Source organism: Erithacus rubecula, assembly GCF_903797595.1.
Source record: "Erithacus rubecula genome assembly, chromosome: 11".
Lineage (NCBI taxonomy): Eukaryota > Metazoa > Chordata > Aves > Passeriformes > Muscicapidae > Erithacus > Erithacus rubecula.
In genome coordinates, this window is record NC_136663.1 from 14,925,672 (window position 1) to 14,951,504 (window position 25,833).

The window sequence follows — 25,833 nt, forward strand, 5'->3', positions numbered from 1 at the left end:
ATGATACTATGCCTCTGGCCAGTTGGTTAAGAAATTTCTGCACTGTAAATTGGAACAGAGAACAAAAACCTGATTTAATATATAAAATAATTCTCTCCACATGCCCCAGGTGCTTCCAAAACTCACTAAACTTCACAATTTCATAATGATGTGCCAGCTAAAGGGAATAGCAAGCTGTAGAAAAGGCAAAGGAATGATGTATTTAGAGAAACACTGAATCTTTATTGCAGAAAAAAACCCCCAACCTTATCCAAACATGGATTAACTGCCCTGGCTCCCTGCTCTTTGTCTTTGAATTTACTCAAAAAATCTCTGAAGAGGGTGCTGAGCAGGGATCACCATATGAGTCAAGTTTGCAGTAGCATTTGTAGTTTTGCATAAAATGTTCTTGCCGTGGTTTTACTGCTGAATTCATGTTAAGCAGTGTTTGCTACAGAACTAACAGAAGCATAATACTCATCAACTAACTGGACAGGGCTTTGACCTTGAGACTAAACTTACTGAAAACAAATCTCAGCAGAAGTAGAATCTTGCCAGCAACTACAAGTCTATACCAGTCGTCTTCAGCCCTCCAATTTTCATACCCAAGGCAAAAGGACTCCTGCCAAATCCTGGGTTCAAAACGCCGTGCATCCATCACTTATGATTCAAGTGCTTCTAATCGCTCCTTTCATGACTAGAGAGCAATGCTAATCATTTGCACTGCACAGATTCTCTGGCATGGTTTTGCAAACATGATAAAGACCGAGCCTGAACGCACTCGGTATTTTCCTGAAAAGAAAAACAAACAAACCAAGAAAAGTTTGCTTAAAGGAATGAAATAAAATAGTCTGAATGAACTCAAAACAGGACGTAAGTTGTCGTTAACACGAAGGCTCCTTCTGTAAACGCTCGGGTGTCAGATCTGAGACAGCCAGAACGAAACCCCCGTCATTTCAATCACATGGTTTACGGGGCTGGGGCTCCAAGCACATCATGACATTCGTAACGAGAGCTCAGCAAGGATCGCCCGTGTCTCTCCGGAGCCAACGAGCACCTCGCTGTCACGTCCCCGCTCCCACACCGCGGCCAGAGCACAACGCCCGCAACTTCTGCAGCCGTCCTCAACTCCGGCCGCCGCTGCCTCCTGCATCCCTCCGGCGAGCAGCTCCGCATGTCCCGGCCGGGCACCGCCTGCCAGGCAGCGGCTCGCAGGTGCGAGGAGCGCCGGGCACGGCACCGCCGGCGGGGGCTCCCGGAGCCCGCAGCGCCCCGCGGGGCCCGGCCGCGAGGGAGGGCCGGGGGAGGCGGCGGGGCGGGCGGGGGAGGAGAGAGGCGGAGGGCAGGGCCGGCAGGCGCCGCAGCGCCGGGGACGCGCCGTCGCTGCCCCGACACGGCCGGAGCGGAGGGTCCCGTCCTTCGCCGCCGCCATGGCCGGGCGCCCCCCGCCCGCCGCCCCCAGGTAGGGCCCGCGCCCCTCCCCGCGCGCCGCCGCTGCGCGCTCGCTCGGGGCCGCGCCGCCGCCGGTGAGTATCGCGCCGAGCGCCCCGCCGGCAGCTCCGCGGCGCGGGCAGGGCTCCCCCCGCACAACGGCCACGGAGGAGCCGCCGCCGGGCTCCGGGAATCCGCGGGCGGCCGCGGAAGGGCGGGCGAGAGCTGCACCTGCCAGGAGGTGCTCGGGCACCCGCGCCGCTCTGCCCCTACGCCTGAAGCAGGAACTAGAGGGCTTTTCTTACGATAGAAAGAATATACAGACATGGGCATCTAAATTTGCTCTGACAGCTGGTTTTCATGCCGTAGCATCTCGAGAGAGTCGGTAAGTTAATTAGTGCTTAATGATACCTTTAGGATGTTGTGCTTAAATAGCTTCGACGCGTGTCCGCTACCTAGTAAATCAGATTGTTTCACGATGAAAGGAAAACCTAAATATGACTGTAGTTCTGTTGTCCTGGCTCCACCAAACGTGCGTTTATAGCGGTCATGAAGAACCGATTAGCGCAAAACTTCCTGCAAGACGGAAATGGATGCGCGGGGAGCAGGAGCCTACCGGAGATGCAAGATGTGGTTAAGCATAATTTGCAACAATCACAAGTAAATTGCATTTTGATAGTAGCAGGCAGACAGAAGTATTATAGAAATTGTACCATTTAAGGCTATCATAGATAAAACCATATGTTGTCAATTACTACAATTCGTTTTGGTTTAGTTGCTCCCACTGCAATGTCTAAATGAGTCGCAAAAAACGATAAAGTTTGGAGAACGCACAACCTTAAAAGAAAGATTGTGAAACGATGTATAACTACCTAAACACACAAAAGGGACTACTTGAGGGAGGGAGAGACAATGACACCTGAGTGGGTGATAATTACTTTGAGAAGAAATTGCTTCTATTTACTAGAAGGAAACAAAAAGCCTTAAAGCAATCCCTTAGGGAGACTGGATTGAATAGTGTTTCATATCAATAAATATTTACTGACCAAAGCTTAATAATGCTTTTGCACTTTGATCTGAATTGCCTGATCTAGAAATAGTCCTTCCCAATTTTTCCTTAGCATTTCGGAATGAAATGAAAAGGATTTAACTTTGTATTTTTTGTTGTTAATCATAGCAAGTAATTTTTAAATGCAGTTTTTACACTATGAATAACGAAGAGATTATAATAACTTTAGTATTTTATGGTAAGTCACAATCTGAAAGAGAGAGGGATGCAGACTTCAAGGTAAGAGGGACTTTTAAGTTATCTGATACAACACCTTGTATTTCACACTCTACAAAAATTGGGTAGAATGAAATCTTAACCCCAAGAGAAACAGACATTCCAACAAGATAGTCCTAATGGTATCAAGAATTGGACAAGCTGCTGCTTTCCTTGCCTATAGCCTTGTTCTCATTGTTACAAATTTACCCCCTCATAACCCTACAGCTATCTTCCATCTCCATGATTATTGCCAAGCTTTTTGTCACTGTGTTTAGCAACTGAGGAGAGCAGTCCTACTCCATTCCAGAGCTCTGCCATCTGGTCATCTCTTCACCTCTGCTATAGGCCTATTAACCCAGATTGAATTGCCTATTTCTGTAGCAAGGCCAAGGCTAATCTTGTTCATGTGAGCAAGGAACCTCTTTCATCTTCCTGAAGAGTGACTCTCTTCCCAGAGCTTAAGCAGGTCAGACATCCCTACACCAAGAGCTACCGTTCTCTCTTTAATCTTCTGTCTCCTGAGGCTCACTGCTGACAGTTATTTGCTATTTGTTAATCGAGGTAACCTTTTCTTTGCTAAAGCTTTAATTGTAAGCTTTCTCCCTGTAAGTAAGGATCACAAGACTCCAGGAAGGGTGACCAGAAAAGCAAGTAGTTTATTCAGTCATTCCTGTCCTCACCAAGAAACCCTGTAGGGGAAAAAATAAAATGCATCTGGGAAGCCATGGGACAGATCATTTGTCATCATAAACCTTCACCTCATTATGCCCACTACACAATATTTAGGCAACTTTTAATTGAGATATAGTTAGAGCAGCTGTTGAGAAATATAAACTTTGAATGTGAGCATTTAGGAGTTAGCTTTACTGACCTCACCAAAGAAAGTTTTCACTGTCAAACTGCTATTAATCAAATGTATTTGTCATTTTCCTTATAGAATCACTTCAGGCATTAACCTGTTTCTGTGGCTGCTTATGCCTTATCTTAGTCACCTGCACACATCTTCCTAAATCAAGGCCACAGCTCTGCCCACTTGCTGTCACACGTCACCATCACTCCTAGAGTTCAACAGAAACTCGGGATGCACATAAATTCCTGCTCAGTGTGTTCCCTTCCTTTGGCTTCCATAGCTGAAGGCAGAACCATAAGCCCTGGGTTGGGATGCCAGCAGTCACTGCAGAGCAGAGCAGGCAAGTGGCCTTCAGGCTTCCACTGATAATTCAGCATTTCCAGCAGCAGCTTCTTGCAGGGAGCACTTAGCCTGGGGGGTCAGATGAGCAGCTGCAGAGAACTGCACAGAACTGGTAGCTGACACTTCTCCTTCAAGCAGCTAAAAGACATTTTGGATGCATGTTGCAGTTGGGGTATAAAGATTTGTTGTTTGGGTTTTTTGTTTGTTTGTGGTGGCTGGTTTTGGTTTGGTGTGGTTTTTATGGTGGAGGAAAAACACCCCCACATTAAAATCTTAAATATACCAGCTTGCACTTTGCTTAATAAAGTGACAACAAGAAAAATCTTTGAACTTTTTACATATGAGGCAGGAACTTGCTTATTTCTGGCCCCCTGTATTAGTGACTATTCAGGTTGCTGTTGCACAGCTGCTTAAGGACATACAACCACCCCCTTCAGTAAGAGTGCAGTTTCTCTGCTCAAGCTTATGAAACCAAACCTATAAACATACACAGGTTTTGGCCAATCATGTATCTCTAAGAAATACTGGCTGCCAAGCAAAAGTCTTCTGACATGTCTTTTGGACTGGCACCTGCTTTCAGCATACCATTTGTGTAAATACTAGAAAGAAATAGAGGAATTAAATGTGCTCTTCAATTCAGAATTGGAAACAGCAGTGGAGCTCAGAAGCAACATTAGACTGAATAGTAATTTGGATAAAGCACCTGTATACTCAATGGAAATGAGAAGTAGCAGGTTTTACATTTTGAAAGGTGAAAAGACAAGCCCAAAGGAAGTCTGGCTATTTCTGAGAACTTGCTCTGTGTGTAATGAAAGAGGTGTTGTATCACCAACACAAAGTGATATTTGCTACATCTCGGAAACACCTGGTGTGGCACATAGTGCACAAAGAATGGCTAGGAAAAGCCTTTCTGGTTTTACAGGATCCTGATGGGAAACCAAGCACTACTTACATTTGATGAACATGCTAGGGCTGGCCACAGATGTAAAGAGGTGAGTTAAGATATTTAAAGCTGAGAAGAAATCCGAAAGCTGTGGCTGTATCAGAGCTTCCTTAGAGGCAGCAGGCATGTGGCACACACTCAGTGCCACTGGAACATACACAGTGACACTGTCACAGAGCTAACAGCTGCTCTTGTGCTCCAGCAAAGCAGCCTGCATCTTGTATAACAGAGAAAACAGATTTGGTGGCTTTGAACTAAGATGCTTTTAGGAATGAGTGAAATAAAACTTTGATCCTTTAAGGAGACAAGATTGCAGGCAAAGTCTTCAGAACAGCCATGGGACTAAGCTAGAAATAACAATTAATTTGAATAAATCACTGAAGAAAGAGACTGCCAACAAAAATAAACAGAAAAGCAATACATAAACAGAAATAAATACTAAAAATTAATTCCGAAAAATTACTAGTGATTAGTGGAAATGTATAAGTGAAGAGGAGCAATGGGTAGTATTTGGTGGGACTGACCACATAGACCACATCTTACAGGTCTGTTCTCCATGTTTTTCCACTTCTATGAGTAAAGGAAAACCAAATGTATTACAAAATCTTATTTAAATGAAAGAGAGCAAATAAATCCCCTGAACAAGTGAGTAATGTCAGAACTCCCATTATCAGGAAACTACATGCATTAGAGCAGCAACTGGCGTCACATATGAGGATGAAGTTTATTTTTCTGCACTCATGCAGAACTAGTACTGCATCCCAACCAGAGAAATCAGTTTAATACTTGCTGGGTATGCTTTTTATTTGCAAATTAGCAGATGAATTTACCAGATATTATCAGTGGAGCGGCCAGAAAAATGATCTGATAAGTTTCAATATTCACTAACTTCTTCCAATGTTGGTTTGAGTCTCAGTGGTTGGAATTCCTGAAATGATATGCTGTGCCCTGTTTTCATGGGCAATTACTTTAAGCAGTTAACTAACCCGACTAACCTGTGTTGTTAAAACATAGACAAAATTTTCAGATGCTTTTCTTCAGTGAGGTCAGGGGAGAAAAAAAGAATCAGCTAAAACCATAAGGAACCTAAATTGTCAAAGGCCATAAGTCTGTGCATGAGGAATCTGATCCCTTGAGGAATGGGACTGTGGATGAAGGGAGGAGGGAAACTTGTACAAGTAGTAAAGAATTTAACTCTTGCATTTCCATGCTTTTTTTCACCAACCCACTTGCACACTACAGTGACTAAACCACACTGCTTATGTCCAGGCTTGGCATCTCCACTTCGTCCTTACTTAACCAATTCCATCTGTTTTGAATTCTTTAATCCTGCCTACCCTAGCCTCCCTCATGAATTTCTCACTGTTTTCCTGAAATATCCATTAATCTCCTCTTTCAGCTCTGCCTCTAATCCGGTGCATCCCTTCTCCCCTTTGTGACTGCAATAGCTGCAGTAGTGTCAGTCACTGTTCACAGTCTGCCTATGCATACCAACCCTTCTCCTCTGTCATTCAGTCCTCTTCTCCTCCAGACAGACATGAGAAATACTAACAATTATCAGTGATAATTTGGAACATCCATATTCTGTAGCTATGCTGCTCATTTTGTGTATGATTTAGATTATGACCTCCTCCCAGTGATTATTGTAGGCACACTCACTAATTCATCGGGGTTTTGTCATCTCCTTCCTCAGCCCTACATTAATCACTTTACTCTTTCTTGCTGCTAGCTGAGAAGGTGGGGGGAGAGGCATAGACTCGTGGGAACATTTATCTGCACTGTGGATAATGAACCCTGGTCACTCCTCATGCAGCTCTCCTTCCCTAAACTTGAGTGCAAGAACACCCTCTAAAGAGCAGGGTTTTAAGCCATGATGGGCACCTGAACAGCCAGAAGTCACATGCAGACAGCAGTGAGATGTGCCAGAGGTGCTGATGAGCAGGAGGAGGCTGAGAGGACTCCCTCCTCTGAGGAGAGCAGCCTGGGATGGCAGGATCCAGCAGTGTTCCCTCCAGGCTCACTGCTCTGTATTACACCCACTGCAGCTGCTCTCAGACAGTATTGACTTATTTCAGTGGAGAAGCAGCTTCAACATGAAGGACCAGGAATAATAGCCATGTAATTTTGAACATTTACTCAGAAGTCCAGCAGGCAGCTTTAGTTTTTTCTCAGAAGAAGGAAAATTAATTAAACTTCTACATCAAAATAATAGCTTTAATTACCAACTCACTGGATAAATGCAGCAGCAGCTCCTCTTCTCCTGGTATGTTGTACAGGCTCTTGGCTGTGCTCTGGGGAGAGGCAGGGAGGAGAAGCCTGCCAGGCACTCACAGGGATGAGGCACTTAGAAAAACTTGACATCTCTCAGGATTTCAGTGCCAGAGATTTTTGGGGATTGCTTCCCAATTTTTTAACAACTTCTTTGCTTATCAGTGGATTTGATAGTGCTTCAGACTGCATGTGGAGTACAGCTTCCCTTGCTCCTGCTTCACTGAAACAGAGGAAAAAATAAACATACCGTGTATTTCTGGTTTTCCAGAACTACAAAATTAACACTGCAATATCTGGGATTTTTTTTTTTTTTTTTTTTTTTTTTTTTTTTTTTTTTTTTTTTTTTTGTTGCCCAGAATGAAATTTAAAACTCCTTTTTTTTTATTCTTGTCAACCTTTGGATTTTTGTAGTTAATCTCTTTAGTTTCTCTCAGTAATTTTCTTCACTTCAAGACATGCCTGGTTGTTACTGAGTATCTGGCTACTGCAAGTGCCCACAACACACAATAGGTAGGTGGGTTTTGGTGGTAATTATGTTGAGATGGACACAACTGGCACCATCACCAGTCTTTTATTAAAAGCTTTTGATGCCTTCTCTCAGCAGACTTTCAGGGAACTCTGACTCTGTTACAGGCAGTTCCAGACAGCACTGACTTCTCTCCTCTCTGCAAGTTTCCTTCTTCCTTCTACATGACCAGATAACCCAATCTGTCCCTTTTCCAGCCTCCTAACCCAATCTGTCCCTCACACAGCATCTCCTTACCTTGTCTGTCCATTACATGACCACTTATCCCTTCCTCCTCACAGCACAGCCAGCAGGCTCCATCCCAAACTGCAGCAGGCTCTGAGTCTCCAACTCCAGCTGCAATTTGTGGCCAGCTAGCCCACACCCAAACTCATGAGGCAGGCAAGGCTGTTTCTACTCCTTGGTGATCAGTACAGCTGTAATTCATTGGGAAAGATTGCCTCCTACACTATCCTTACAATCTATTCTCCTACACCTACAAGCTTTTCTACAGTTTTTATCAAAGTTATGTTTTCTCTTGGTTGTGTGGTCCTCATGCAGTCTCTGTGAGCTTGCATAGTTATCAGAATTTCATATACAGGCATTCTGTCAGCAGTGGAGCTGTTCATTACATGCAGTGGCTCTTCAGAATATTAACAGGAGGAAGTAACAGTGTCTCCTGGTTTTCAGAACTGTGTTTAAATTAGGTCCCAATCCGTTTCCCCTAAGATGCATTTATAACCATCTGTGCTATTTCAATTTGAAAAGGGAAGAAATGGAATCAGCAGGGTAATGTTTCAACAACATACTTATAGATTGTTCCTCTTCTATGTTGTCAGGGCAATGTCCTCCTTCTCAGTGAAAAATGTGTTTTACCACTGTAGACATGTAATAAAAATGAACAGGCCATTTATTTTTGAAAGGAAAAGATTTGCGTGCTGTGGTATTGAAATGAAAACCTGTTATCCTCACATAAACTCTGGAAAAAAATTGCTTCTTGAATATTTAAAAATACAGAAGTAATAGCACAGTTCTTAAGGAGCTTAGTTATATGATCACATTGTATCTGCCAAGACTTTCAATACTAAACAAAATCCATGCCATAAATTCAGTGAAATTCAATGGGTCACATTATTCACATTCCCATAGGTAGCCTATATGACCTGTATCAGTGTTTGCATGATGTAATTTAAATGTTAGTATTGCTATCAAACACAGAGTTTTGGTACTTTTACAAATATACCCATACTTTCAGATTTTGGAAATCTGTGCATTGTGGAACAGTGCAGTGCATATGACTATAAGAGAGGTGTCTTTTGATACTAGCAACAGTAGCAGATTTTTATTTCATACAAGAGAAATTAATTCATAGGTAAGTATGTACTTGTTGAGTGCAGCAGGTGATTTTCTGATTCAGAAGGCAAGGCTTTTAAGATATCATGTATAAGAAAAATAATTAACTACTGAAAAAATTAGTGACAGACCATAAACAAATAATATAAACACAAATTCTAGTCCAAGTCCAAAAATGAAACAAAGAAAGAAGCTGTAGGGCTGGGTTTACTTTGCAGGGATGTTTTTGCATACATAGAACTGGACCTCTGTGTTACCTGTGTCTTTCTGTAGCTGCAATTCTTACAGTGAACCCCTCTAATGAAACAGTAAGAATTTGACAAAACCTAGATGTCAGAGAATATTTCTGGTTTTGTTCCTCTGAACTGAAAGAGCTTAGTGTTGATCAGAGTAAAATTTTAACCCACCCAAAGGCATGAAGAAAGTGGCAACCTCTACTCTTAATGAAGTTAGTAGGAAGAGCTGGTTTATACTTTTTTCCATTAGGTGTAAGTGTAAGAACACTCACTTGGCAAGTGCTCACAGAATCGTGCTGCAAGCAGTGATAAAGTTCTCTGAGACTGAGCTCAGTCCATGGTGCAGATGGTCCTGCTGGACCTTGTGCATCCCAGTGGGAGCAGGTTAACTGTGTCAAGCCCAGGTGTCACAACAGTTTCATAATCCTTCTGAAGTCCACTGCAAAGCAGTGGCAGTTTATCTACATCATGCCACTAAGGAATTAATTAAATTAACAACACATTGACCTGATTCACAGTTGGTCTCCCAGAGATCATGCCCCATGTTCATTATATAGAGTATGAAAGGCTGTACATTTTAGAGGGTAGAAAAAAGTATTTGTTTTGCCAAAAAAGCCCAATCATAGTTTCTTGGACTGAAATCTCATGCTTTTTTTAAGCTGGTGTAAGTGAGGAAAAAGTTGTGAATGTTGCCTTGACCTACCACTCTATTCCCTTAATCACATTCCAGTCCATGGAAAAAAAAAGTTTCACAAATTGAAGCAAGTTAAGCCAAATACAATGTTCTCAGCATCTTGACAGAATGCACAAAAGCATGTTTTATCATATTAAAAGCCAAGTCGATTATAGGCAGCTTCATTTTGTTCACATCTCTGACAATGTTATCATGCTTTTTTTTAAAAAAAAACTTAAGCAAACGAGTTTTGAGATTTTTCCTGTCTAATCAGATTGTACTCATTGACATATTCACATAGCATCAAAATTGAAAAGGTTTGTCTTTCCTTGGGAATATTAGTAGTAAATCAGTATTGTTCAAGAATATTTCAAGTATGTAAAATATGTTAAAATAAGATTTGTTGTGAATAAGCAAAGACAAAATGTATTCTTTGGCATTAAAATAAGCAGAATGTACCCTGACATTAACTAGATAAGTTTACGAATATAACTGCAGGTGGTCATAGAAACAATACTGCATTAAAGAGAATAGGAAACTTCTGTGAATATTTCAGATGAAAACACTTATTTTTAGACTATTGTTTTACTTTTCTAGTATCATTAGTCTAGGTAAAAACATATTGCTTTATGAACTTTATTATAATCCTAGACAATGTTTTGGAAAGTTAAGAGGAATCTAAACCAATTTGGCTTTCTTGCAAATTAAAAGGGCTGGGAAACAGAATGGAGTTGAAGAAATATGTACATTCACTAGAAATAATACATGTGCTGGATAAGTACTTTTGGAAGTATTTTAGGTACTGTTAAGGTAAAATATTTGCCATAATCAAATTGAGTTTAGTAGGGATCAGTATCACAACTATATAATGTGATTTTGACCAGTTATTTTTCTAATGTGTGAATATGTTGATACAGGTGCCTGACCAAAGGAGCTAATTACAATAGGCTACAAATCTCCTTCATTTTACAGCTGTAGAAATGATGTTATAACTGGACAGTGTTATTACTAAGAACAGAGGAAGAAGAGCAGACCATATTTTTCTCCTTCTGCTCTGATTGACTTAAATCACATAAATCTCTCCCCCACCTCCCCTCCCTCCCCTCTCCCAAAAAAAAAAAAAAAAAAAAAAAAAGGAGAAGAAAAAAGAAGTCGTCATGCTTTACTGATGAGTTCTGTGGCTTACTGGTGGGGAGTCTTCAAGCTTTTGGAATTAATATTTTGTTATGGTTTCCTATAGTATTCAGGGACATTAACTTCTGTGATATGGAAAGGTGCATCTTCACTACCCTGAAGTCAATTGTCATGATTTGTAATAACAAGCACTGCACATCATGATACTATAACCACATGGCTTATCATATGCATACTTTTCTGTTTCCAAGACCTCAAGCTGTTCCATAATTCAAATTCTGTGTTGAAAAATCTGGTTTTTCAGCATCAGTAGTCCATTTTCACTGACAGTTTTGCCCTTCATGTTTTTGAAAGTAGCTGAAAATGATACTGCAACAGTGCGAAATGCCCAAGCTCCCGTCTTAAATATCTGTATTTAGGTACAGACAGGACCCCTTTCTTGTCTCATAATTGCAAAGCCAGATTTATTATTTCTGTGGAGAGGTGGCACAAAGAATTTCAGAAAGTCTGCTGAATATTAGAAAAATGCCATTAAAAAGAAGAAAGTGATGTTCGCCTTCTGATCACGCACATAATCCTGACTACCTACCCCATTTCAATTATGCCTGTACAGTCAATTTGATTTGTAATCAATCTAAAAAGGAAAACACATGAACAGCAAGTTGTGATTAGCTACACACATTTTCTATTCAAATAAAATCATGACATATGCATTTACTTCTAAGTTAAGAGCATCTTCGTCACATTACTCTTCCCTTCAGAAATATTCAATATCGGTCTTGAATATAATCACTGAAAAGCTTTTATAAATTAAATTTGAGATCTTTAGAGGATGGCCTTTAAAAAAAGTTGTCAGATAGTGAAATACTTGTTTGCATGTGCTGTGCTTTGAGGGTTGTTTTGTCAGTATTTTACTGTTGTTGCTCTGATGCTCTGAATGAGAATCACATTTGCTGGTGACAAAAGCTGGTTGAGAAGCTTGACTGTGATGTTTGACTATATGATATAAATAGGATGCCAAAAATACTTAATGAATGAGTTAAAGGAAGATTTACATCCTCCACATAAAAACAGTGGAGTCTTCCTGTGTCGTGCTGACTGGTTGTCCTGAAATGCCCAGCTGACAGTTTGTGCTCAGCAAAAGGATGAGAGGAGCAGGCAGTGAACACAAGTTGTTTGTTAGATACAAGAAACATACAAAACAGGCTGTGAAAAATTACCCAGTGGTTTATGTCATGCAAGCTTAATTTTCAATGTCTTTGATTTCATCCTGAAAAGTGCTGAGAATTTCTATTTCTAGTTGAAATCTGTGGGAACTGCTTGCACATTTGTTATGTATTTAAATTGGACCAAATTTCACCAGTTTCCAGCTGTGTCACAATGTTTTTGCTGTTCTTTTTAAAGGAGGATCAGATAACATCATACATTTGAACTTACATTGTGCTGCACTAACAACATATCCTGTATTAAGAATAGGCATTGCTATCAAAAATGCAGAAATAATATAAATTTCTTAATAAATACACAGTCATGAACATTTTTTGCTAAATGATTTCCCCTTTTGTTCTCCCTTGCACAGCACAAGGACCAGTAATATTGTATAGTACACCTACATATCCTCAGTGATTAAGGAATATTTAGTGGGACATCTTTTCAAGAATATTTCAGATTTTATATTGTTTTTTGCTGACTTAGTAGGCTTAAATAGTAGCAATTCTATTGCTTTGATGTAGAGGAAATGAAACTGCCTTATTCTGATGTTTCTGTGGTACCTGTGCCTGTATCTCTCTAAAATCATCTTCCCAATCAGCACTACTCACTTAAATTTTGTGTATACAGACTAATAGCTCGAAGAATCCTTCCTTTAATAAGATTTCTTATCTTTCCTGCAGTCAAACCCTCAGCAGAGCCTTAGTTTCCCACTGGCTGGCACTCCAGACCTGAGTACAGACTCCTTGCTTTTGGGGCAGAAAAGCAGTCTGAGTTGTCTTTCAGTCCATCTCCATAAGGTAAATCCTTTAGCCTTGCCTGCATTTAAGCGTCTGTTCCTTCATCTTTTCCAAGTCAGTCATTCTTCTTCATCAGACCTTGCTGGTCCCTGGCTGTTGATCCAGGTCATCTTTTTTGTGCTTTCTAGAGCACCCTCCACCACAGGAGAAATTCCTGTTAGCTGTGAATTGTTGTGGGCATTTCCCAGCAGAAGAGATCTCACAGCTCCTCCTGTTCTTTCCTGTAGTTTCCTGTGACTGAGGTCCAAGCCTGTTCTTTCTGGAAGGTTCCCTTAGTAAGTAGCCATTCTACCAGCACAACAAAGGTCCATCTAGAATTGTCGTAAAGCCATGTGAAATCCAGGGATAGGTGGGGACAGAAGAGTCAGGATGCCTATCAGCTGTGTGCAAAAGCCAGTTTTATATTGGGTTGACTCTGTCAGTAAATTACTGAAATGCAGATAACCATCAAAACCCACCAGCCCAATCATCTGTCGTTCAGCTCCTGAGTGCCAACTCTTTGATTTGTTTGTCAGCTCTCTGATCTGAATATATCCTGCCATAGATATTGGATGTGGAGGAGTTTGTGAGACTTGTACATAAAGCCTTGTTATTTTATCCTTAGTAATTCAATCAGCAAACTCAGAAAGGAAGGAAGGAATATTTCTAAGTAGATCATAAAAAATGTAGTTAGTTTTGTTTGCATTTATTCTTTGGTAAAACTTGTCTGTTCTTTCATAATATTTTAAAAGCATGACTTGAAAGAAGGCTGATAATTGCTACTGCTTACAGAGACTTACAGATTTATTTACTGGTTTAATTTGGAGCAGCATAAAGGTCATTCAGGGCTCTTTGGGCATTGTGAAGTGTACCCCAGCACGGGTTGTCTTTTCTCTGCATCTGTTTTTCATCAGCATGTAGCTAAAGATTTGGTCTGTTGGCAGCTGTATCACTGATAAAAATGAAATGTAAATCAAGAGGACCCAACAGACACTATGAAATGAGCAATCTGAATATAAAGCATTTGAACTTCTAGACTTTTTAGTGTGCTGATCTGTGAAGCCCAATCCTGTACCTGTTAGATTGCACAGACAATGAAGGGAAGTATTCAGTGTTTTTGTTTCCAGTAGCAGCTGTGGAAGGCTGAAGTCTGGGAATACCTTACAAGATGCGATCCTCATCTTGCCAGTGATTATATTCTGTACTTGAGCTCCAAATCCATAACAAAATCAGAAAGACATTTGTTTGAGGTATTTATAGAGCTTCTGTTTGACTAACCATCTGTGATCTGATTGAAGTATACACATTGTCCGGACTGACAAAAACCATTTTTATGGATTGGAATTGTAACTTTGACACTGTTACGTCTAGAGGTTTTGCTCCTAGTGACTTTACTGACCTGTTTACTTGCAAAGGTAAATTTTAAAACTGTAAAATTTGAAAGATAAAGTGAGGAAAGTGTATGACTGGTCTGTCCACTTCAAAAAGGCTTTGAAGTTAAGAGATGATGTTGGAACACTGCATGCCTTTCAAAACTGCTTCTTGCTTAGGGTCTGGATTAAGCTGGCTGCCCTCCTCAGTTGCTTATTTAGCTTTTGGGTTTATTTGGGAAGGTAGAAGTAAGAAGGTGCTAAGGTATTTTGGTCTGCTATCACTTCTCTCGTATTTCTATTTCAAAATGAGATTTATCCTTGTTTTGTTGTTCATGATGTTCACTGTAAATATTAGCAGAACACCAGAAATGTAGCTCACTATATCTTGGCATTAATTACACTGAGAAACCTCGCTGTGTTCATTCATTTACTTCCTTCAAGATTATTTTTTTCATGGATCAGTACATTTTCTATGTTCAAAATGCCAAGATTAGGAGTCATAATGAAAAGAGGAAAAGCAGCAAGCTGTAATATGATTGATTGAAAAATATATATGTAATGGTCACTTATTATTTATTGAGATTGCTCCTTAGAAATGATTATTGAACAGCAAGTTTTGAGAAGCTGGCTGTGTTTATTCAAGATGGTAGGAAATTGAAGTTTCTGATATTGTTTCACAAGATTAATTTTCTTTAGTGATAACCTGGGGAATTCTTTAAATTACTTCATCTTAGTTGATGTAGCACCATCTGCCACATCTGCAAAGGAGATAATTATTTTTAGGAGCAGTTGTGGGTTTTTTGATTAAGTCTTGAGTCATCGAGGTCAGTATTTTTGAATTATTTAACACAGGAAAGATGAAGCAACTCGTTTGCATTTTGGACAGCAATACGATTTGTTATTATGACAGTTAGTGATATAAATCCTGTAGCTATTTACTACAGTCCTCTAATTTCCAGGAAACTTTTTTATATTCTTTGTGAGTGCATATAGTTTGTAGGATAAAAATTATCAGTTGCAATTCATGAATCAGCAAGACAGCACCTGGTGACAGATAAGTGTGGAGCTTCTCTATTAACGTAAATACCAAAGTGAAAATAGTGCACTTAGCACCACGTCTTAGGTCCAGGTTCCCAAATGCAGTTTCAAAAGAGGAATTATAGATTAAGATCTTTCACACCAAAAGAAAACTCTCGAAATGAGCTGCCTCTTAACAGAGATTGCTTGCTGTGCCTGTGGCTTTTTGTGATACCTCCAAGTCCAATGAGCCCATCTAGCATTCTCCATGACATACTAAACAAGGGAGCCAAGAAAACTTGAGAACTGAGACCTAAAAACTCCAACAGCTTTCTTTATCTTGTGGTGAAAAGGCTCCAATCTGTGCCAGATGTCCTGAAAGTCCAGCACTTGGTGTAAGTTTTTAATGTGAAGTAAGGAGCATAGTGTGTAAATGCAGAGCTATCACTTGATGATGAGCTGGATGCATCTCTGCAAGAGTTTCTCTTTGCTTCCTGCTATTGAGGAACTAATGAGAGTAGAAGCCTCTCAAAGCCACAATAGCTTTTCCCTGGAGAGTTAATGAAAAATAGGTTTATATTACTGCCTTTGCTACAGAGGGTGGCAGAGCTGCATGGCCTGAGGAGGGCCTCCTGAGAAATCTCCTGTTGAAAATGAAAGCTTAGAAAGGGTACCCATGGGAACAAAGAGGAAACTTTGCCCTAACTGAGAGCTGAGATAATTGAAAAAAGAGATGTTGAAAAGCCAAATCCGTTTTCCATGTTGGAAGAAAGACCTGTGCCCCTGAAGGTTTCTCTGCAGGACCTCATTCACTGCACCTCCTGACTTATGGAAGACTCACATTTGTGGTGCTGAGTTCCCAGCCTGCAGAAGTACAGCTGGGTGCTCATTCTCCTATCAGTTTGCATTGCTGCAAATCTCCTTTGTGTCACACCTAGGAGGGCTCATGTACCTGGCTGACCAGCAGGAGTGGCCAGGGTTTCCTGTGCTGCTTCTAGAAATTGTGTAGCCATAAACTCTATAAGGAAACTGCTGTGGAGTCTCAAACTGAATGTTCTCTCCTATTTTGACTCTTCTTTGTTAAAATTTTTCTGCATTTCAGTGGCTGAACCCTGACCCTGAAGCTGTTTGCAAGTGGTGGGAGCCCAGAGTTCCTGTCCCTGGCACAATTCAGGAGTTGAACTGCAGTGCAGCAGAATAGTTTTGCTCTGCAGTTACAGAGCAGGAGACTGGAACCCAAGACAAAACAGAAGCTCTGAAAGTGTTAGAGATACTTGCAAATGCATTGTCCCTTGTCTCCTGTGAAACACAGTTGCTTGATTTTTCCTGTGCTGCAAGTAATCAGCAGGATATGAAATACAACTCTGAGGACTGGGATAGGTGACAAGACAATTTAAGTTTACCAGATTTTGGGGCCACCAAAGGCAGTTGTATTCTCTGTCTGAACTTTTAGTCTGAGTGGGAGCCTAGTGTCATTTAAAATATTCAATGGCATTCTACATTTATTTCAGTCGTGGTTTTAACAAGGTTTTCTATATTTACCCATTAAAAGTGGGCTTATTTTGAAAAGAACACAGATTTTAAAGGATTAAGAAGCTTTTACAGATCATTTCACTTTCCGCATGACTTGGAGGAGAGCTTTACTTCTGTATGGGACATGTCATGTGCTACCCCTGGCTGAAATACTGTCCAGAGATAGCACAGATTCGTGGATACTCCAGAATGTGACTCTTCAACTCTATCCTTCAATGTGATACTCTATTTGTACCGTTTAGTTAAGTTCCAAAGAAGGCTTCAGGTAGTTGTCAAATTGTTATCTTTGCTGCTGTTAGACTTAGCAGCACTCAGGCACTGAAGTTCAGTTCTCTGCAGACAGTGGAACTGAGAGCAAATAATCATTAGCAGCCCATCAGCTCCCTGTGGCAGGGCCCCCAGTCTTCCTCTCAGTGAAGAGCAGGAGAAAACAGTACAACAGGATTTTTACTCCAGCCTGCAGGTCAGCTTTGATCTGTAATTTTCTCTTAGATTGCAGGGGTGATGCATCTTATAAAAAGAGGCAGTGCACAGCTTCTTCTGGGAGTGGTGGGTTTTGTCTTGTCCAAAGGCTGCATCTCAATCTGGACTTACCAAGGAGGATACTTAACTTATATAAGATTTCACCCTCTGAATATAAGTTCCTACTTTAAATGGAGATAGCCAGAATTTACTTCATGCGTTTAATTTACCTCATTCTGTTACAGAACTCAGTATGTCTTATAAAATGCCATTTTGCTGCATCAAATGCCAGAAAAATCACTGCCCAGAAGTATTACTGTGTATGTATGTCATCTGAGCAGTGAAGCAGAGTTTTGTAAACAAGTGAAAGTCTTCTAAGTACAAATGATGCTGGTATCTTCCAGAGTATTAAGTGGTAACACACTTTCCAAGTGAAGTCAATTAACCCTCTGGTCTCTCTTGTGCATCTATATTCAATCCTCCCATGTGATTCATTAAACTTCCCCTCAGCTAGCAATTAACAACAACTAAATTATTTTTATATTTTTTATTCACTCCTCTGATTCCAGCACATCTAGATACTTCTAGAACTTAAAGGTGCTTACCAGTGGGAATGCATATACTCATAGCTAGTCCTAAGCAGTATCAGCTGAAATTCACATGCATGAATCTTTTAAGGGGAAGGTGGCCTTAGTCATGCTTGGCTCTGGATTTCAGAAAAAAACATACTGGTTTACACTCAATAAAGGTGACTGAGGAAAATGCACTTTAGGCTTGGGCATAGCAGAAAGTTGCACGTGGTCTGTTATCCCATTGGAACCAAAGGGATCATTACTCGAGCTGTGGTAACTTGTCACTCTGTGGTCCATCACAACATGTTCTATGTATTCTCATAGATGATTTGCAATAATTAAAAGCAATCCAAAGACCCAGTCTGGGAAGCAGAACATGGTCATGTAGGATACTTTACCCCTAGTATGTTCTTGGATAAATAGTCCTTTAGCACATGTGTCCTTTAACTGTGATCATGTCGTGACCAGAAGGAGAAGCTTCATTAATCCTGAACAGTGTAATTATCACACGATGGAAGATCTTTGAAGACTGGCCTGAACTATTCCAAAAGAAAAGTGTGAGGGTTGGTTCTTGCTGTGTGTGTGCAAATAATTTGGCTGGGGGAACTAGTTTTTATGTTTTAGGTTTTATACTTCATACCTGCACAGTCCCAAAGTAAACATATTTGTTGTGTACCACTGAACCACAAAACAGAAAATGTGCACGATTTACCTTAGCCCCAGACCTACAGGGTATTGAGCTGTTCCACCTGGATTACAGAATGCTGCCTCTCCTGTTGTGTTTTTTACTTTGTAATCACTACCCCTTTACTCCCTTCCTGGCGGGTAAAAATGCAGCAAATATTTCTGCTGTTTACCAAGCAGAATTAATGCAGCAAGTGTTTCATTTGCTGCTCCAAGCTGCCTGCTTATGAAAACAAGCTGGTACCACTTTTTACAGTGGCATTCAAGACAGACAGGTCTGGTTGTAGGCAGTTTATGCTTTCCTCTAGTCTTCAAAAGACATCAGTCTGCTATTTTATACCCAAAGTGTGTAGCTCAGAATAGTCTTCCAAAAAGGGAAAATTAGCAATAAATAAACTATTGACACCAGCTAGAAGAGTGCAGACAGCATCTGGTATTCTAAGTTACATCTCTTTACTGACCTGTGTTTTGGTATTGAGTTATTTATGTAGCTGAGTCACTGGAAAGGTTTTTGGGGACTTGTTTCTTTTTTGTTCTTCAGCAACTTTGAATCTCCACTGATGCACGAAGTCCCAGAGCGCCAAGGCAGCAGCACAGACAGTTCTGCAAGCAGTTTGGGAAGCTCTGTCACAGCATGTAAGAAGGTAACTTTTAAGTTTATGTTATATTGAAAATCCAGTATATATATAGCTTTGCTTTTTAACTTTCAGCTTTAGTGAGGAATACAAAATTAAAGTGATACTTAGAAAAGGTTTGATGCAGAAAACTAACTTAATGGTGCTGTTATGGTATCTTGCAGGTTTTGTTTGCATGGTCTATGCTTGTCTGGTCCCAAAATACATTATGCATATATGGGAGGTAAACTCCCATTGAACATTTCTAATTTACCTCATTATCTGACATTTCATTACTTTAAATAAAAGCCGTGCATAGCACAAATACCTTCAGGACTGCTCTTGAATAAATAACAACTTCCTGGGACCCAGACAGAGCTTTGCTTCTCTCAGACAATCCAATGGAGTGTCATTCATGACAAAACTTTGACTGGAATGGTTTCTACAACAAGAGGTGATACAGACTGCTGTTACTGTTTCCTAAAACCAGGTTTATATGTAATCATTTAATTTAGAGCATGTGGAGGGGAAAAGTGATACCTATGTGTGTATGTTTGTCATTAGGAGGGGTTGAATGTCATTTTGTGCATGTAGCTAATTTCAGTACAACTGATACTACAAAGGTGAAGACCTTGTTATGAAGTACAGTGTGAGGGAAGGGAGCACTACCAAAGACTATTGAGGAGGACAGGCTATCTTTCACTTCTCACTTTGCAATAAACCTCAGAGCTCTACTGTCTCATAATTCTAGAGCTGAAAATAGCATTCATTTTAAACTTTCACAGTTTGTTCAGTCCTCTCATAATTCTGACTTTTAATAATGCTTTCCTTTTGGGTTTAGAGTTTTTTGTTTGTTTGTTTTATGTAGGAAGAGTGAAGGATAAAGCATGTAGATGCTGAAGATTTATTTTCCTTATACTGAAAACCACACACAGAAATTTTGTTAGGTACAATATCATTGATTCAAAAAGAGAACTCAGTAAGACAGATGTATGCTGGGGCTGGGCTTCCTCACCCCAACATGGCTAAAAGATAAAGTGCCAATATTTCATTTGATCAGATGGTTAATTTGCAAAGTAATACTTGGTTTTTAAAAATGCTGCTGACTGTAAGTGGAATCCTCATATAGGCAGAAAAATGTACTGTGTGGAAAAACATCTTAAATTTTTATTTAATCTTAGAATTGTCTCTTTTATGTAAGAGTGAAGGACAGTGGCACAGCACTAAGTGCCACCACTGCCTTTACAAAAAAAGGCTCCTGCTTGGTCACATTCAAAAGCATCACTTTATTTTAAAGGGTAGCCTGTATCACATGGTTGAGGGCTGCATCACCTGTCCAATCCCATACATTTGATCTGTTCATTTTAAAACAAGTCCATTTTATGACTGTTAGCACACTAAAAGAAGTTGTTCAGTAGTTCTGACAAACAGCAGGATGTTTTGGGCTTCTTTACACCATTGTCAGAGAAAGTTTACCTTGTGTGTGTGTGTGTGTGTGTGTGTGTGTGTGTAAAAGGAAGAATTCTCTTCTAGCCTGTGTTAGGTGATTTTGAAGTTAAATGTGTAATTGGTGGAACCAGTTGAGAACCATAAGGAACCATATGAGATGTAGCCTGTTACTACACAGACCAACCTAAACAAATGCAGAAGATGTGCCCCTTGATATCTCATTTTATTCTGTATGTCCCACTTTCCTATCTTTTTTTGATGAGTAGTAATTAACCAAAGCAATTAAGATGTTCAGTCACGACGACGCAGATGTTTCATTTGTGGAGCAGAGCCTTTTTCATGCTGTCTCGGTTATAGATATTTACTGTATTTTAATGCCTTGTGATCTAAATCAGGGAGCAGGAAGCTGTTACACTAAACTCATATGCAGTATTTTCCTCTGGGAAAGAGTGACTTTTCTAATCCACACTCTGCTAGAGGCTGATTTAGTTCATTGATTCACAACACACTGAGTAATGCTGACGGCTGAGTCTCTAGATGAGAGTGGAAAACTTTTTTTTTAGAACCATGAATTACTGCTGATTTCACATTTAGTGCATGATGCAGATTCACCCTGAATTATTTTCTGAGTGTGATGGTCCTGCTCCAAACCAGATATACAGCAGTAAATAGTGTGTGCAGCTGTCACATGAGTACGGTCAATGAATCAAATTCTGCTTTCAGTTTTCAGCTGACAGCAAAAATCCTAACAACATGTCAGTGGATTTGCCCTGCACTTGTCTTAATTAAATAAGAATGAAGAGAAGTACAAGACAGGAGGATGAAATTTTGGAAAGTGATACTGTTTGCCTAAAGTGCAGGACTGCAGACTGACAGCTAAAGGAGAAGAGGGTTAGTTTCCTTGCCATTTGGTGCAGATCACCTCAGTGTATTTTGAAAAAATGTTTAAATACAAGAATAGCAGTGGTAATATGCTGGTAGAGATACAAAGAACACCAGTTCTCACATTGTTTTTGATTAATTAACTGGCTCTGTTAATTTAGATCAACTCCTTCAAGCTCATTCATTTCTGATCATAGCAGTCATATATTATTTTAAGGACTTCAGTACGTTCCTTTAAAAGCATGAATATCTCATCAAGTTTTCATGCATGTGCAAGCTCCCACTTTGTCTAAACACATGAGCCTGTTTAACAGGGAGAATTGCCTTACAATAGCAAGAGGCTGTAAGAAATATTCCATTTATTCTTACCAAACGTGTCTTTGTCCACAATAATACTGTCTGTTACCAAAGAAATATGCCCAAAAGTTCACATGGTTTCACATGGAGATACATTTTTGCACAGCAGGTGTGTGTAATCCTACCTATTATCAGCATTGCAGGGTGGCCCAAATTATCTTTCCTCCACAAGTACTAATGGGAAAGCTCTGAGCAGTATCATGTCTATGATGGTCCTAATGCAAGAACCTGTGTTTCATAAGATGGAGTTTAAACTGATCCAAGGTTTACCCCTCAGTCCTGCCACCAGTGACTCAAAAGTCCCCTCCATGTCCTGAGCACCACTGAGCCCTCTGTGAAACCAGACCATGTGCAAGGACACCTGTGGCACACGTTCCTGCATTCCCCATTCCCACAGGGCTCTTTTTGGAGCAGTTTCTGGAGCTTTTCCAGATGACTTTGAGCCACCCTCTGTTCCTTAGATCTGACCAGCTGACCTCTGCCAGCTTCTGCTGTGTGGACTCAAGCATATCTGGTTTTATTTTTTTCACCCGTCTTTTTCAAATCCAGATTGTTGTGAATTATTTTCCGCAACTTCCAGTGTTAAAAATGTTACACCTATTCACTCCTCTTCTCACTTCTGGATACATCCTCAAGTGTGTGTGCAGAACTCTTTACACACAGGAGAGCAGAATCTGACCCAGGGAAAACATAATTCTACTAATGGTGTTCATCTGCTTCAGCTTACTTAGAAATCACATGCTGTCCAAAACTTCCATGTAGTAATTTCTACCCTTGACTTAAAAGTCTATTATGAAAAGCTGCATACAAAAATTTAAATCCAATATAAAGTCTTGGAGCTCATAAACCACCCTGGAGTGACTCAAACTTGGCAACTATGACCTGACCTGACCAGACCAAAGCATTTGTTAGGAGAGTTATTCCTCTGCAGCTGCTTTCCTGGTTTTTGCTTCCTGATAAAAACATCCTCTGAAAGAAAGTTAAAGCTGCCAAGAGTCATCCCACGGGAGACCAAGTGGGTGAAGTGTGGAGTGCCAGCCCATTTCATGGCTTTTTCATGTACACCTGCTGTGATGGAGCTGCTCTGAAATGCACACCAGGTCCTGAGACAAAGACGAGCACCACCGAGGATATCTGCAGCTTGTTTCTGAGTGAAAAATTTCTGCCTGTCACAGTTTCTCAGAAATTGTCAGAGGTTTGGGAAAGAAAGATCTAAAGTGATTAAGGTTGAAGAAAAATTCATTGTGATCTTTAAGGAAATGGAACAAGATTCCTGGTTACAACAAAAGCTGTCTGAGCTAAAAAAACGGTTTCCTGTGTATGCAGAATTATGTTAACAGGTTATTAGAACTTCAGCCCTTGAGGATGACAATGTCTAGAACCTAATTAAATCTGAATCATATATATATATATGAGTATGTGTGTTTGTATATGTTCAATTCTATGTTGTCTTCATAAAACCTCAGAGAATGGCAATTTTTCAGAAAGAGCAAAAGAATACTTAATTCTAGATTTTACCAACCAGCTCATAATGCTTCCAGATTTCCTCAAAAAATAACCAAACCCACACAACAGTTTATTACACTAGCAGGAAATTGTTTCTTTGGGATATGGAGTATATTATTTTCCCCATCTAATCTCGGAGTTAGTTATGATGGCAGGAATGTTTTTGCACTGAGATGGGAGGTTATAAAATTTATTGAGTGCAGTGGTTGCACTGGTAAACAAGATGAGCTAGCAGCCCACAGGAAGAGGCTGCTGTTCATGTGAAGCATTCATGAGCCTTTGGCATTCTCAGAAGAAAGTCTTTGGGCACAGTATTTTCTGTGAACCTTAAATTTGTGTTTTAAAACTCTTTAGAAGAAAACCCATAGCAGGGCTGGTGTACTGAGAAACAGCCACAAAGGTGGAAAGTTTTCATGGAGGGCCCCAAAAAAGGGCACTGAAGCAATCCAAGCTCAGGGCTTGTGGTGTTCCCCATTACTTCCTCATCCCTCTCCTGCTGACTTTTATTCAGAAATCAGTATAATACAGGGAGTGAAATATTAACTGTATAACTGACTTTCTACCAGAAAGATAAAACTGAGAGTGGGTGTTAGTCTGTGGGTGGTAATAAGCTTACTTCTGGATGCCCCCAAGTATTAGAAAACTGTCAGCTGGCCAGATGAGCTTTCCACAGTCATTCATCTTCCCTGGGAAGTGAGAAGGCCTCACAGGTTATTCTCACTTCTCTTCCTAAGGAAGGGATCTGGGCTTGGAGATCAAGTGTTCTTGAAGTAGGACAATTGTGTGTCAATACAAAACATGCAGTTAAGTAAAGTACTGTAGATAGATTTTCTTTCCCTAGCTATAGCAACAAATTAATATTTTTAAATTTCATTATTAAAAGTCCAAAAATAATATTTCTATCTAATACAAGAATTGCAAGAAGTACAAATATAAAATATACATCTATTTCACAAACATACTTCTTGACATTGCTTCCTAGGGGAGATGATAAGCCGTAGAAAATGTTCTGTAAGTAGCACCAATGGTGCAGCAACATTTTTCCTGCTGTTCCCTAGCTGTTTTAAAGATACTGATGGTCCCTCTTTTTCATGGTAGAATATTAGTACAGAGGCAGAAAGTAAAGAATTTAATTTAATCTAAGCATCAGATTTACAAACTGGCTTTGCCTCTTCAAACTCTACAGATCTCTGTAGCCGCATTTTGGTTTTGTTTGGTTGGAGGCTGTGGCACAGGCTGAAGGGCTGAGTCAACACAGAGATTAAACCCAAAGTTTTGGTCTCAGGCTGCTGACTGGCCTCAGGACTCATTACAGAAGGGCCAAAGTACTCCAACTTCTCAGAAAACAGAAAAACTTGCTTGAGAAGGAGTTTGGAGCCTTGAAGTCCTGAAATGAGGCTGCTGACAGACTGAGTAGTGCTGATCTACTGTGGGGAGAGATGCAGTCAGTCATAAAGGCTGCAAGTTTGTGTACTCTGGTGAATAATAGTTTTCCTAACACATCTGTTTATCATTTTAACACAGAACAAAACTCATAGCAGTCTTTTCCAATAAAAATACTGGGTTTGGGCATTTCCTTCAAATGTCTATCTCCAAGGACTCTCAGTTCTGGAAGAAAATAGTCTCATACTTTAGGGGATATGTAAGTGATGTGACTAAAGGTGCAGAAATGGACAGGTCCAAACCAAATAGGTCTGTCTTGTCCATCTTTCTCCCCCCACCACCCTCCCCCCAATTTTGTCAACAAAATTTCAATTGAGTTACAACAATAAGGTTCAGGCCCCCAAAGCACAATAGCGCTCAGAAAAATTGTAATTATTTTAACTATTTTTAACTATTTTAACAGATTCTCTGCAGTAACAGTCTGCTAGAATCAACAGACTACTGGCTGCAGAATCAGAGGACACCATGCCAAATTGGCTTTCTAGAAGACAAGTCGGAAAGCAACTGTGCGTCAGTAAGTACTCACTGTCATCTCCTCTGGAGGAAAGTTCCCTCACAGTTATTTGGGTAGGCTGTGGGGCTGACAGCAGCACATGGTAAACTAAAAAAGTCTGTAATTTCCAGCTTTCTTTTAAAAGCAGACTCATAAACTAAAAATACAGATTTCTATACAGAGCACATTAATAAAGACTACTGCAGAGGTTTCCCCATGTTTGGCTTTCAGACTTTGGTGGCTCTCTGTATTTTTTTATGTTCATAGTTTGCAACTCTCAAGAGAGAAAAATAAGCCAAAGAGAAAATTATTCCAAAACAATAACTTGTTAAGTGGCAGGTGAAGAGCAGATGTTTAAAAGGCTGCTCAATGTTCCTGAAGGCAGGGAGACACAATTAAGGAGAAAAAGCTGTTTCCATGTTAGATGAGGGGAAACTGCTGAAGAACTCAAAGCAGAATTATTTTGCACTTGAAAT

The 25,833-nt window shown here is 40.2% G+C and overlaps 1 protein-coding gene across 3 annotated transcripts in view; it reads left to right on the plus strand.

Annotated features, from left to right (window-relative positions):
• Nucleotides 1–975: 975 nt before the first annotated feature.
• SPHKAP (SPHK1 interactor, AKAP domain containing) overlaps nt 976–25,833 on the plus strand; it is a 64,212-nt gene continuing 39,354 nt past the window's right edge. Inside the window, exons 1-3 of one of the 3 annotated variants that reach the window (XM_079315599.1) lie at nt 976–1,194; nt 19,155–19,257; nt 25,268–25,378. In XM_079315599.1, coding sequence (XP_079171725.1) covers nt 1,154–1,194; nt 19,155–19,257; nt 25,268–25,378 — 255 coding nt within the window. In that variant the 5' untranslated portion in view covers nt 976–1,153. Of the gene's footprint in view, nt 1,195–1,329; nt 1,442–19,154; nt 19,258–25,267; nt 25,379–25,833 lie in introns of those variants that run through there. The other 2 variants (XM_079315600.1, XM_079315598.1) reach the window with 2 other exon arrangements.